The sequence below is a fragment of the Anguilla anguilla genome, chromosome 8, assembly GCF_013347855.1.
Source record: "Anguilla anguilla isolate fAngAng1 chromosome 8, fAngAng1.pri, whole genome shotgun sequence".
In the NCBI taxonomy this organism is placed as follows: Eukaryota; Metazoa; Chordata; class Actinopteri; order Anguilliformes; family Anguillidae; genus Anguilla; species Anguilla anguilla.
In genome coordinates this window covers 19,517,675-19,531,440 of record NC_049208.1, presented here as the reverse complement: position 1 = coordinate 19,531,440, position 13,766 = coordinate 19,517,675, and the positions used below count along the sequence as shown (strand labels likewise).

The window sequence follows — 13,766 nt, the reverse complement described above, 5'->3', positions numbered from 1 at the left end:
AGCACTTCAGCCAGGCAAATCATGACTGTGATATTTCATTGTTTGTGTTTCGAGCAACATGTTTGCCTCTTCCAAAACATCACTCCAAAGGACTTTCCAATAGTCCATAGTTACCAGATTGAAGGCAACATGTAGAAAAATGACAGATGTGCCATTGATGCTGCTGCTTCACACGCCATTGGTTGGACACCGCACCGCAAACAGGCCGTCACGGAATACCGGTTGCCATGACAAGCTTCAGCAATAGGTCATGCTGTCCACCTGCCGCAAACAAAGTGGAATTATGTGGACGGCCCCTTGTTCTGTGCTTTGGGGAGTGAAAAGGCAGCCTTGCTTCATTGAGGTCACATTGTTTCAGCGAGACCGGTTCAGGATATGAAGACAGGACAAGGTTAAGCCTCAGAGATGCCCGTGGGTCTGCGGTTTCCGTAGACTCTTTTGTTGCTCGAACAGGTGTCGGTTACAGTGGAGGAGAACGCCAGTCTCTCGTCTGTGCGACAGTGTGTGGAGCGGTTGTTCCTCTGAGAACCGATAGTTACTGCGGGCAGCAGTGCATGAACCTCGGTCCCTCTGTGATCTGCCCTTGAATACCAGAGCCTGTCAAAGCCTTGCTTCCACATCAGGGGCATCCAATGAGGCTTTTAAATATTGATACCTCCTGGCATCTATTGCTTCTTTGTTAAGCATGGTGCTACAGGCATGTCTTGAACTGTCACATGGCTTCAAGCTGCATTATAAACAGCCTGCAGAGCAAAAAAAATTGCATTAGAACTTATAATGAGCTAAGGTGAACACGTGGATCTGGATGACAAAAAGGTAAGTTTGATTTGATCATATATACAGAATGCAACTGGTCAAAATTCAGACTGCCATTTCCATTAAAGGTTAATTTACATATGACCTTCCAGTGCCTTCCATTTGCAATGTCACTTACATATGTGTAGCGCAAAGTGGCAGTTTACTCCTATTTTTTTGGTAAGTTTTCTCTTACACGGTGTTATTTGGCACATCTTAGTTTTTATTTAGAAATGTTTTCGTTGGAGAAATTTTAACATTAGCCTATATGGACTGGAACTTTTAAGTTTTCACTGCAAGCATGAAACTATTACTTGCTGCAGGTGGGTATTGGCAAGTGTGGAACTTTTGAAATGCAGTATTAGGAAATATAAAATTGGCAGCTATTTCACTAAGTTCATTAATCTACAAAAGCCCATTTTCCCGCCAGCTACTCTTCAGAGCCAGAAAGATCATGTCCCATTAAAAAAAAAAAAAACTATTTAATTTACTTATTTTTATATTGCAACTTCATGGTAGCAGTGAGGATAAATGGTGGTTATGAAATGGAAGCTTTGATCTGGTGCGTCATCACGGGATTGGATGTGTGAGAAGCATGCTGAAAGTCTAGACGGTCCACTCGTTCTATTTCGACTCCTGTCCGAGCTTTTACGGAACCCAATGAGTGGGATGACGCACGTTACGAGCCAAAATGAGAGGAATTTACTATGAGGAGGTTTTCAGGGCTGTTTTGATGCAAATAAGAATTCACAATGAAGGAGAGTGTGTTTAATTAAGGTGTCAGACATAAGAATTAATAATCGTGATTGCTTGTTTTGAAAATCTAATTTACCACTTGGTATTTCTATTTAAAATCTCTTTAATAATGATAATTCCAAGCATTGGTAACTGATATACTGCTATGTATCACTGTTTTGCCAAAACATATGTGAGAATACACTGTACCATTGAAAGAAGCATTAGACAGTACCATTCAAACTAACAAAAGACTTTACAGGTTTGGTAATATGCCTATAAAAATACACAATGTACAGAGGTTGAAACACAGGATTATTTTTTGTGAATTATTAACTCATAAAATAGTTTTGTTCATACAAAAGAATTGAAATGTAGTCACATTCATTCTGTCAGAGTAATGTCTTTTTTACTTCAGTTTCAATAATACGATTTACTTCCTGATGGCTCATAAAGGAATTGTGTTTTCATATTTTGTTTCCTCATCTCCTACAGAAAATCATGCTGCTAATATCACTTTTAATAGTATCTCAAATTCAAAATGGTAAGTTAAAGTCCTGCTGAAATGCAATCTTTGAGAAAAAACACACACACACACACACACACACACACACACACACGCATATACACGCACACACACACACATACAAAGCACAGTTTGACTTCGCTCAGTTGAATCACATTAAGCAGGACACATTACCACTGTCTGGAGGGGGTCCACAGGGAAATATAGAGACCATTTAAAGTTCTGGATTTGTGCAAATGGCTTTGTGAACTGTTGAACAACAAATGAAAAGAAACTTTGATTTTCAGTCACAACCCTTTGCTTTTGTATTATGAAAGTAGTATGAAAAGGATTGCCTTATTAAATGTATTGTACAAGCATAAGATCTAAATTTTAAACTTGATTAAATATAAACTCTATCTCCCACATCCTGTATTAACAGATTTAAACACCGTCAAATGGCATATTCTTAAGTGCAAATGATCAGGCCATCAAAGGACAATATGAATGGCCTAATTATTTGGACTAGACTCTCTTTTTATGATTCAAACCATTTGCTAGTTAAAAGGGAAATGATTTGGTCCTCAATATGTAAAGTGCATTGTTAAAACAGTGCAGCTTGTGATGTAAGTGTTTACTTGTTAAAGCCAGTTTTGACTCATTAATCTTTGTTAACATAAATATCTGTCTTAAGTTCTTGCCAGCAATTTCACCTCCTGCCCAGAAACAGCTGGCTTGGAGGCAGCACGTCTTATTGGTGAGGTTTTTACGCTGAAATTTTAACTTACCAGACACTTATTTATTTACTTAAATGTATCAAAAGAATTAACGCGAAAATAATAGTTAAATATTATTTCCTGCTGTGTTTCACGATCCAAGGAAACAAGACTGATTCAGACGCAAATTTATTCACTTTTATACATGATAGATTTTAACTGATGGCTACTGGTTAAGTTATTGTCATGCTGTCATATGTTTAATTGCCATGACTATTTGAAGGTCTATACAGTTGAATAGTATAGTCAGGTAAACTCAGATTTCTGTGCGATGTACTGTTCTGCCAGAATGCTAAAATTAAGATTTAATTTGGTGATTCATATGCAGCACTGGTTATGGCAATTATAAAAAGCTTGATTAACTACTATAATTGTTTTACCTTTCCTGACCTCAAGCGAATTTAATGTCATTTTTTTCCCCAATAGACTGCCTGGGCGTGCGCTTCACGTGGCTCCAGACGCTGCTGGATAATTTCCCGTCCCTTTTCAACTTTGCACTGAAGCTGCAGTGTGCCACACACCTGTGTCCTCGTGACCTGGAGGATTATGGGTGTTCCTGTAGATACGAGGAGGGGGCCGGGCCAGTTGATGACATGGACAGGTAAGGAAAATATTTCTTTTTTTGTAAAATCATGAATCTGTTGACTAGTCAGGACAAACATTCCCACATTAAAAATATTATGCTGACATATATTTGAAGTGTTTCATGTTAGACGTTTATACCTAAAGTACAGCCAAATTGAAGTTCATATGATTATACTTCAAGTATGCTGCAGTATATTTTCAGAAATATGAGCTGTACACCCCAGTTCATGCTGTCCTTGTCTTCAAATAATTTCTGCAAGAGTTTTTTTTCTGCTGTTTTTGTTCCATATACATATTTGTCAACTACATTTTGCCAAGCTGTGTGTGAGAATTTAAATAGTTATTTGTTTTAAAGATAAAGGGATGTCAAAGGGACAAATGGCCTTGCAATGACATTCAGTTGTGGACATGATGTAAATTCAAAACCCTCACATTTTAATCTTAATATCAATAACGAGCGGTGTCACTGTTCAAAAGGCACTGTTATTCATCCCTTTGTAATACCCAGCATTTACAATAAAAAGATCATTGTTCCTTGCGTCCTGAAGCTGCTGTTTCCAGCACAGAGCCTGCTACAGAGATGCAGCCTCAAAGCACTGCAGACTGGAACCAGGGAGGCTTTCACTGAGCTCAACCTGTACTGAAGTCAACACCACCTGTGGTAACATACTAGGACATGTGCCCTGCTGTGCTGTCATGGTTACATGGGCTTCAGTGCATATTCACCTGCAAGTAACTGCAAGGAAACTGCAAGTAGTGTCTACTAGGCAAATAATGCAAAATGTAAAATGAAAAAGATTTTTGTGAATGTAAGGGTCAAACACAACTCTTTCAAGTCTGATAATGAGTTGATAATGCCTCAGTCATGCTTTACAACTGTAAATATGCTTCTACAGTCTTTGTCAATAAGATTTAAGAGGTGATAAAATATGTGCATATATGAAAAGCAACAGTAGACCAGGCTCATTCATGTCTGGTTAATCCATTTAGAGTTTTTTCATCTTACAGATATGCCTGACTTCTGTGAGCAGCTGTACTGTACATGTGACAGGGCAGCCATTGACTGCATGGCTTACTCCACGTACAACCCTGAATTCAGGGATCTGGATAGCTATTTCTGCCTACTGGCCTCAGCAACAGGTAGCTAGCTACTGATACACAATGTATAAAGTGTGTGAGAATCTGGACTTTGTCTCTGATTCAAACAACAGTGTACAGTGTGTTTTATTTTGAACAATGTAAGTTATGTTTCCTTTCTATATTTTCAATATTGTACTGTGTGACTGGTCATCGCATGGTGAGATAAATGCAATAACAGACTTGCTCAAATGTGGGGTACAAACATTAACAAAACAGAAAATAAGATGGCGATTAGCTTACTGGTCATTTAATGTGTGTTTGTGCAATGATCCTTTCCCTCACTGTTGCTATGCAACAATTCACAAATGTGAAATGAAAGAACTAAGAGAAAGAGCGAGTACAATAATTATCATGTGCCCTTATGTCATATCAGGAGTACAGAAATAGTACTTACTCATAAAGCATCTCACAAGAAAGAGTTCTGATCTTGTTACTGAAACTCAAGGAGAAAGCGCTTCATTAGATTCAGCATGGAGAATGCTCTCTGCTGAGAGAAATATATGGTTATAAATGTCATTATAAAAATAATAACTGTCATTTCTCATGTCTCACAGTTTTACCAGACAACAACACTACAGTTGGAAATACCTTTTATGGAACAGGTAGGAAACTTCAGCAAAGGTGCCAGGTGACCACATGAGTCACAGTTTCTATCCTGGAAAAGCCAATTAAATGAGTGACCTTTACAATCGTCTGTGCACACCCACACATGTCAAAGGAAGAGAATGCCAAGACTACTGCATCTTTTACTTGACCACTTTGTGCTAAATATAGAGGACATATTTTTCAGCATGCACTACTAATGCCAGAGCTGCAACATTTTGATTTTAATGGACAGCTTGTGATGTAAGTATAAGATGTATACAGACAATATGACAATTTCAGACCTCAGAAGTTTCCCAAATAAACTTTTTTGCAGATAAGATATCACATGAAGAGAGACCACATTATACCAAAATAAATTATGTACACTTCAACATCATGATGGAATATTAGCGTATCAATTTTTGACACCATAAGATACACATAAATTGTTAGGCTCATGACTCATTATTATTAGTTCACAAGAATGTATTCTAGAAAAATCCACTCTGCTAAATCCAAGGTACTGACAAGGGAGCAGCCAGTTAACAGTCCTGTAATTTGATTCCTGGTAATTACCACTTTCTGCAGAAGGATAAGCTTGAAACAAGTCAGAATGGCATTACACATTCTTCTGAATTTCGTTTTATCGTGAGAAAGCATGTTTAATGTCAAATTAGCATCAACTTGAATAAATGTGTTATTGAATAAAGACATTAATGTGCATAGTTATTCTATTCTTATGTAATTTTAATAACTGTTTGATAATGACAAGCGGTCTGTATATGATATCAAGTAAAAGGGAAACCCACTGAACATTTGTTAATGAATTCACTTGATATTTCTGCGATATAATCAAATAATAATTGATTTTCAGCACTAGCTTGGAATGTTCATAACGTTGTTACTATAAAAGAATAGCACAGATGAAATGCATGAAATTTACATATATAAAATAAAATATAGTTGATATATTTTCAAACATGCAAAAATTGTTTAACATATATTGAGACAATTGTACAGTAGATTTTATATTTACACGTATTCTTTATATTTTATGTCTATATTTTCAAAAGTTCTGCTTTTGTGTTCCGTTCTACAGAAGGAAATGTATGTAATTTTTTCTGCCATAACCGTAGATCCACTTTCACTTGAAAATGATTCATTGAGTAATGGAACAGTAGCCATGGATACAGAATGGAATGGCATATCCCTATCACCCAATATTTCTATGGGTACTGCTACAGAAGGTAAATCATGATCATCCTGAATGCAACTTGGACATAAGTAGAGATATCGTCTACATTCACATATTCTACTAGCTGTGCAAACGAACATTAAATTGAACTAATGGTGCTTTGAAAGTCTCATTGGTCGGATGTTTCTTCCATTTGCAGGGCAAGGCAAAACAGAAACAGTCACTGAAAATATTGAAACAGAGGTAGAGATAACGGATGTGACTGAAGTGACAACGTTGGAGGGAGAAAGAGTGGGTGTAACAGAGGAGACAGAGGTAGAGGGAGTAAGAGTTGGTGTAACGGAGGAGACAGAGATAGAGGAAGAAAGAATGGGTGTGACTGAAGAAACAGAGATAGAGGAAGAAGGAGTTGGTGTGACTGAAGAGACAGAGATAGAGGAAGAAGGAGTTGGTGTGACTGAAGAGACAGAGGTGGAGACAAAGACAGAGAAACCTGACATGACACGGTCTCCCCATCGCCCAGTGCCATTTTCCCCAGAAGGTGAGAACATTCCTCACATCCAAAGATTTCAGGGAGATATAAAAGACATTTTACTCATTTTTTGGATTTCTGCTGACTGCTTGAGTCATTTTACAATATTGTAACACTCTTATAACAAGGAACGAGAGGGTTTTAACAGAAAGACAGCTCACAGGAGATTAAGTATGTATAAACAATGGCACATTATAGTGTATAACCTTCTCAGCAGTAAATATAAAATTGTATAACAAGAAACTGCTATGAGTTTTGGAATAAATTATTTTGATTTATTAACAGGATCTAATTGAACCGACAGCAGTCATAACTGCGTAAAGTAACATTTAGGCCCAGTATATACCGATATGTTATCCATGAATCTTTATTTATTTGTCAGTAAGAATATGACATGCAATATTTGTATATTCGATAGTTAATCTTGTTGATTTATTATACAGATTACAATACAGGCAGCCATCATTACCATGGCAACTGCATTGAGGTGTGTTTTCTTTGCCTGGCAGTTGTGAATATCCCTGTAACCAAACCCAGAGCTTCTATGACTGAGACTACAGAAGGCACCCAGACAATTGGGTTTACCCATGATTCTATGGAGATGGAGGAGTCTTCCTTGGAAGGTGAGTACATCATCTCATCAATGTTTTTTATCATCATTAAAAAAAGAAGAAAAAAAAACATAAAAAATACTGCTGGTGAAACAAACCCTGCTTTTAGACATGTTTTAATGTTTAGTAGGGTATGTTCTCACATTTAATTTATACCCTTGTCTCATACAGCATGAATTAATAATGTATCTTCTAATAATTGACTCCAACCACACATATACTTGCATTGTGCAGGGAGATTGTATTAGAAAACATTTAAGATCTGTGTAGGGAAGTATATCCTATTTTTGTCTTGGACACAGCCAATACATACAACTGTGGCAATAGAGCCTACACTGTTCTGGTGAGTTCCAATACCTCCTGAGCCACTTAGAGACCGAAGTATACAGTCAAATGCAATCAAATCAAAGTGCTGGAGCTCACAGTATCAGGAGCTGTAGCAGCAATTGCTGCTGCAAATAGTCGTCTGCAAGTCTCCCGTGGGCCTCAGGACTAGCCTGAATCACAAAAGCAAGCTTTTACCGAAAGGAAATGTCAGTGGAAACAAGAAATCCATAACATGCCAGAGCTTGTGCCTCTAAGAATAGATTCCTCATTGATTTAGCAACAATGTAAATGTTCACAAGTAACATGGTTTTGGTGTTTTCATCTGTCATTCCTGATGGCCAGTACTTAATAACCACATAACAGAGCAAATGGCTGTAACCATGGAGACAACAGAGACAGAGACCACCCAGATGACACAGTCTTCCCACGAATCAGTTGAGCTGGGGGAGCTTGTCACAGGAGGTGAGAATCTTCACAACATTCTTGCCATCTCATGCCCAAGGGAAACAAGCATTGATCTTATGACAAAACCCATATAGTTGCTTTTATGCCAGGCCAGTGAATAAGAACATGTATAGATAAGTCCTGTACTACCGTAATGGCTGAGGGAGGAGTGAGAATTATTATTATTTTTTTTTTTTTAAAATCACGATTACATACAGTACAGTAATGGCAGAAGATAGCTCTGGTAGACACAGTTTTGGAATATGAGGACTATTATGCCATTTCAATTAAAACGATTACAGCATAAATTCAATATAACAACAATTTGCCTTATCCATACAGTAACTTGAAATGACAGTTTTAAGCAATCCTTCTTTTGTTTGTTATGCAGCATTTCTGGTTAATTTGCTCAAGAATCCCCTTTGTTTACATATTAATAAGTAAAACTTTCCTAAATTCTTTACACAAGGTTAAAGAACAAAGTAGCTAGCAGTTAGATTGAATAAAGACCAGAAGTAACACAACAAAAATCATTCACTTGTGGATGGCATCACCAGGCTCTTCCTATCCATCCTCAGTCAAACTTTCAGGTTACCCTGTCCTGGTAAAATCAGCTATTTTTAGCTTTTAACATGTGCATTTGGAATAGTGGGCAGAACATGAAGGATTATTCCAGAATAGATGATTAAAGAAACATTGCCTCCACTGCATGCAGAAATAAGAGATGAATTTGCAATTCCAAGACAGTGCAGCAGGTGACCTTTTTGCTGTATGATGTTATTGATTGATCCTTGATCCTGATTCAACAGGAATTGCTGTGGTCTTCACCTAGATTCAGTGACATATTGAATATGAATGGGTTGAATATGTATCACTGTTATATCTATGTATATCTATGGCTATTTCCTGTCCTTCTAACATATGAAATTCACTTTTGTCGTGATGTATTGTACAGTATCCAATTTCAGTTGTTTGCTCATGAAGGTCAAGATACTAAGGCATGGTGGCTGCGTTTGATCAAGTATTGTCTATCATCAATACTGCATGTGTCATTTACAGTAATTAAAATGTTATCGGTGCTTATGGTTTCTGTCAGGACAGCAGACAATAATTGCAACGTTGACACCTACGATTGCCAAGTCTACCACAAGAACAACATGGCTGCCCTCACCAACAGTCGACGATGTGTCTGAAGAAACGGAAGTGGAGGAGGAGAAGAAGGAGCCCTGTACAGAGAAAGACACTTTGGACAGCTCACAGGAGAAAGAAACTGAGGGTACCCATCTTGCTCATAATGTTAGAGATTGTCAATTGTATATTTGTTAATGATGTAAAAAAAAAAAAAAAGGAAAAGAAAGGGGGTTGCTGGGGCTCATGGATTAATCCAACAGAGTCAGACTGAATCCAGAGCGTGCCAATGCTGACTGTGGGCAGTCGCTCCTTGGGGCAATTGCATCAGTCACGGTATGGAAGGGCTAGTTTGGTTTGGGGTCCATGTTACCTTGCTAGCACTAGTGGGTGCTCATGGACTGCAGGTCAAAGCAAGTAGTATCTTATTTTTCACCTTCATTGCAGCTTCAGTTTCCTCGCACACAGGCCCAGAACTGGCCCAGGAGACCGTGAGAAGATATTGATCTGCAGATTAGTTTTAAATACAAATCTTTTGAAATGTGTTTTGGTGTATTGATTGCGGTGTGCTTTTCCTGTCCAGAGTTTGAAGTTCCCATGGCAAAAGCAGTGCCGTTATTTGCTTTGTCTCTCCTCGGGATCGATGAAGAGACGCTGGAGCCAGAAATGGAAGGTGAGGGACTTACACTCGCTGACTTCCAACAACACATTTATAAAGAATTTGCATATTTATTGTCATTCTTTCTTGAGAATCTCTAGTTTGAAAATGTTTGAGAGTACATAGAATATTCCCTATTTCTTTGTGTTACATGTAATATAAATTCGATATATCCTTAAAAAATTTCAATAATACTAAACAGGATGTATAGATATAATTCAACCTTGAGTAAATCAGTTGCGTACACTGTAATAACCAAAAAACAAGGATATTTCTCAAAACGTCCACATAAAAAAATGGCAACCTTTTTGGGCAACGGTGACTTACAAATCCAGAAATAAAAATATATATCTACAAAGTGCAGCGGCTGAAAAAGCATATCTGTACATCTCACGACTAAATCTTCACATAATGATTTATGTTATTGTCATGTAATGTGGTACAAAATGTAACCGCTGTTACATCTTCCTGCTTCGGTTATCTGTGTCATCTTGCGGTCAAAATAAGTTAATATAGGCTAACCATCTGTCTCTGTGGTAAATGCCCGCCTCCCCTGGCTCTCATTGGTTGCAGAGTGCAGTCACACATTCACCATGTACAGTGCCAGTGGCAGAGCGCACCGGGAGATGCCCGCCCTGGGCGAGATGCTGCACTGTCTGACGGGGCGCTGCCCGCACGAGTACGAGATGTACGGCTGCTACTGCGGGCAGGAGGGGAGGGGCCAACCGCACGACCAGCTGGACAGGTGAGAAGAGGGTGGGCACACAGTACAAGTATCAGAAATGCTTTCCATATGCCAACTGTCATCAATCGTATACACAAACTCCACAGACTGATTAGGCTTTATTGCTGCCATTTTGTTAAATGCACAATCTCTATTATAACGTTTTAGGACAGCACCAAATAACTAATTATTGAAAGTTGCAGATTTAAGTAGCCGTGGTTTAAGCCTCAATTATTTTACGTTGCAGGCGCTAAGCCAGAAGTGGCTGGAGGCAGCTGATAAGCCCCTGCATGTTTCACTTTGCCATTCAAAATAAAAAAGAAATATAATTGCAATACAAAGTTCACAAAAAGTTAAACTGGACGCTGAAGATAATGTAGATTTTGAAGTGGTGGTAAAAAAATAAATAAAAAAATCAAGTAACAAAAGACCACAAAGCTATACTTTACACGTAAGGTAGACAATGAAGTGGATGAAACAAAATAAGCTGTGCAACTTTTCTGTCAACCTCAACAAAAACCAAATATCAGAAATAAAATAAATGTTCTGATTTTAAATCAACAGTGACCCTTGCCGAGCTTTCTACATCTGACCTCGTCTGCTGATGAAATCATTTTTAGACAATGGCTTGTTTTTGTTGGGACCGATGGAAAAAGTGCAATAGTGTGCAAGTACACATTATGTTACATGTCCATTCTGTCTTACTTCAATGATCATTACAACTCAGAGGATACAGTTAGAGTCTTTGGAATAATTCCTGGAATCTCATTGTATTTCATTTTTACATTCAATTACTTTTGATTCAGTTGCACCCATTACTGATTCTGTCAATGAGTAGCGGCATGAATGTGCATGTGAAGGTCTGCTACAGGAAGTGATATCATCCCTTAGAACTTGGAATGTGAGAACCTAAAAATGTGATTGGGCCCCATAGCAAAATACACAGTTTTTTTTTAAAATCACAGCAAGGCAATCATCTCAAGTGACTGTAATGTCTCTCTGGCTGTGACACAGAGGGGCAATTGTTTGAACACTGCAGTAGGCCAATTATAAGAACACATGTTATATGCAGCACTGTGCAGAATAATTAATGAACCATTTTAAAAAGATCACTGAACATTGATTCAAATTTTGTGTTTTGCAGATGCTGCTTCATTCACCAGTGCTGCCTAGAGCAAGTTAGGATGCTGGGCTGTCGGCAGGAACGCAAGATCTCTGCTCACGTCACCTGTGAGAATGGGAAAGTGCGATGTGAGTAAAGACACCTAGTGGTACAATCCCAGGACAAAAAAAAGGGATACAATAATTACTAGTGGTCATGATAAGTATATATAAGTCAGCTCTTGAAAGGGCCACTGACTTGGTATGTGACTGGTATGGATATGGTCACCTAAATCCACTCCATTTCTACTAAACCACATTCAGTTTCAATCAAAATTAGGCGATAAATACAATACAATAAATTAGCTTTCAAGTTTATGTTATATTTTCTGGAGAGCTTCATTAAATTCCCTTTAAAGAGAATCTCAGATGTTTAAGTTGAGCCCACAAGGCCATGTATGACCTTTGACCCAACAGATATACTTTGTCTCCGATGCTCCCTTCCCTAGGTTATGGTGTCAGTGTCTGTGACAAGCTGCAGTGCGTGTGTGACAAGGCCAGTGCTGAGTGCATGGCAGGTGCCCACTTCAACCACAGCTCCCCTGTGTGGCAGTGCAGCGGGCCGCGGGCCCCCTGTCAACGCAGGCCCGTCGGCGGCCGCCCCCGTCCCAGGCCCCGCCCGCAGCCGCTGGAGTCCAGCGAGGAGAGCCGGCAGCAGGAGGGCGGGGCACCCAGGGTGACCAAGGGCCGCCCGCCACACACGCAGAAAGCGGGCGTAAAGCAGAAGAAACCCAGCGAGGACCTAAGTGAAGAGGATGACTAGCAAAGCAGGGCTACGGCATGGTCTCAACCTGCAACTGCAACCTCTCGGTTCTCTCAGCTCCTTCATAAAGTGCCACAACAGTCCAAAGCTGTATTAATGCAACATTTCAGACATAGTTCAACTACAGTCCAGCAGAATTATTAGAAAACTATAATACACTGTGAAAAATTGCCAATAGAATTACTCAAACTGGGAAACTTTCCTTCATGAAAAAGTGATGTTAATATGCGATATCAAATCTGTAATATGGTGAATATGTTTTAAAGTATACTGCATATAATAATATTATTGACACTTTCATACAATATGTGAAGCTTCCGTCATTTAGTTCATGGTTCATACAAAAACACCCCCATTAGCAATTAAACTTTTCCCTGATAATATGACTTTCATTGAGCTTTGCAATGGAATGTATAATAATCGCATTGTCTTCAAAGGGATATCTTTTTACCGATATGCAGATCAGATGTACATGTGATTCAATGTGCTTACTTCATCCTTGTGTACTGATGCAATTTCATAAAATGTGTTTAAATAAACTGCCATATGAGGGGTACATTTTTGGCTATATTATACATTTTTTTATTATTTTTTATTATTATCAACCATGCTAATTTGCTAATCTATCAAATGCATTGCATTCATCAAAATAACTGCAGTCCCTGTTGCATCAGCTGACTGGCTGGCACTGTGTATTTGATACCCAGCATCTGCTCAGCCAACTGTAGGCACCACAGATGTGTTCTTCATCCTTCAATGCATTTGTTTTGCTTTGGTTTGCATGCAGAACATATTCCCTTTAGGGAAATGAAGGTTTCACACATTTGTTGATCAAAAACGTATATTATTGAGATGCATAAACAATTTTGTTTATATCAAAATTGGCATCATCGTGGTGTTAGCAAACCTCCCACTAGTGAGAAAAATGAATAACAGCTATAGGCCTACATCTTAAAAGGCATTTACTTGCTGACAAACATACTGTATAATACATCTTATGAATTGTTTCCTCAATATTATGAGGATGGTTGGACCATGTGCACCACTTTTAAAAAGAGTCAGGTTATAGGAATTAGCAGTTGAAAACCCTGCGGTTAAGACA

At 38.5% G+C, this 13,766-nt stretch overlaps 1 protein-coding gene across 2 annotated transcripts; it reads left to right on the top strand.

The window, feature by feature from the left end:
* Positions 1 to 232: 232 nt before the first annotated feature.
* On the top strand, positions 233 to 13,213 carry oc90 (otoconin 90). Of its 2 annotated transcripts, none has more exons than XM_035428592.1 (16): positions 233 to 816; positions 2,026 to 2,074; positions 2,730 to 2,792; positions 3,238 to 3,412; positions 3,945 to 4,057; positions 4,405 to 4,536; positions 5,091 to 5,138; positions 6,258 to 6,368; positions 6,516 to 6,857; positions 7,358 to 7,471; positions 8,150 to 8,248; positions 9,327 to 9,506; positions 9,942 to 10,031; positions 10,590 to 10,761; positions 11,885 to 11,991; positions 12,351 to 13,213. In XM_035428592.1, the coding sequence occupies exons 2-16, from the start codon at positions 2,032 to 2,034 to the stop codon at positions 12,662 to 12,664; spliced, it is 2,103 nt and encodes a 700-aa protein (XP_035284483.1). In that variant the 5' UTR covers positions 233 to 816; positions 2,026 to 2,031; the 3' UTR covers positions 12,665 to 13,213. The 2 variants fall into 2 exon arrangements, with proteins under 2 accessions (XP_035284483.1, XP_035284482.1); XM_035428591.1 differs by having other exon boundaries at positions 235 to 816; positions 8,129 to 8,248.
* The last annotated feature ends 553 nt before the right edge of the window (positions 13,214 to 13,766 follow it).

What these genes read in the sequence shown, in the direction of transcription:
- oc90 (XM_035428591.1), top strand. Translation starts at nt 2,032, where the DNA reads ATGCTGCTAATATCACTTTTAATAGTATCTCAAATTCAAAATG. An exon ending in CCAGTTGATGACATGGACAG is followed by an intron (nt 3,413 to 3,944) that starts GTAAGGAAAATA and finishes TGCGTCCTGAAG; the next exon opens with CTGCTGTTTCCAGCACAGAG. An exon ending in GCTGGAGCCAGAAATGGAAG is followed by an intron (nt 10,032 to 10,589) that starts GTGAGGGACTTA and finishes CATTGGTTGCAG; the next exon opens with AGTGCAGTCACACATTCACC.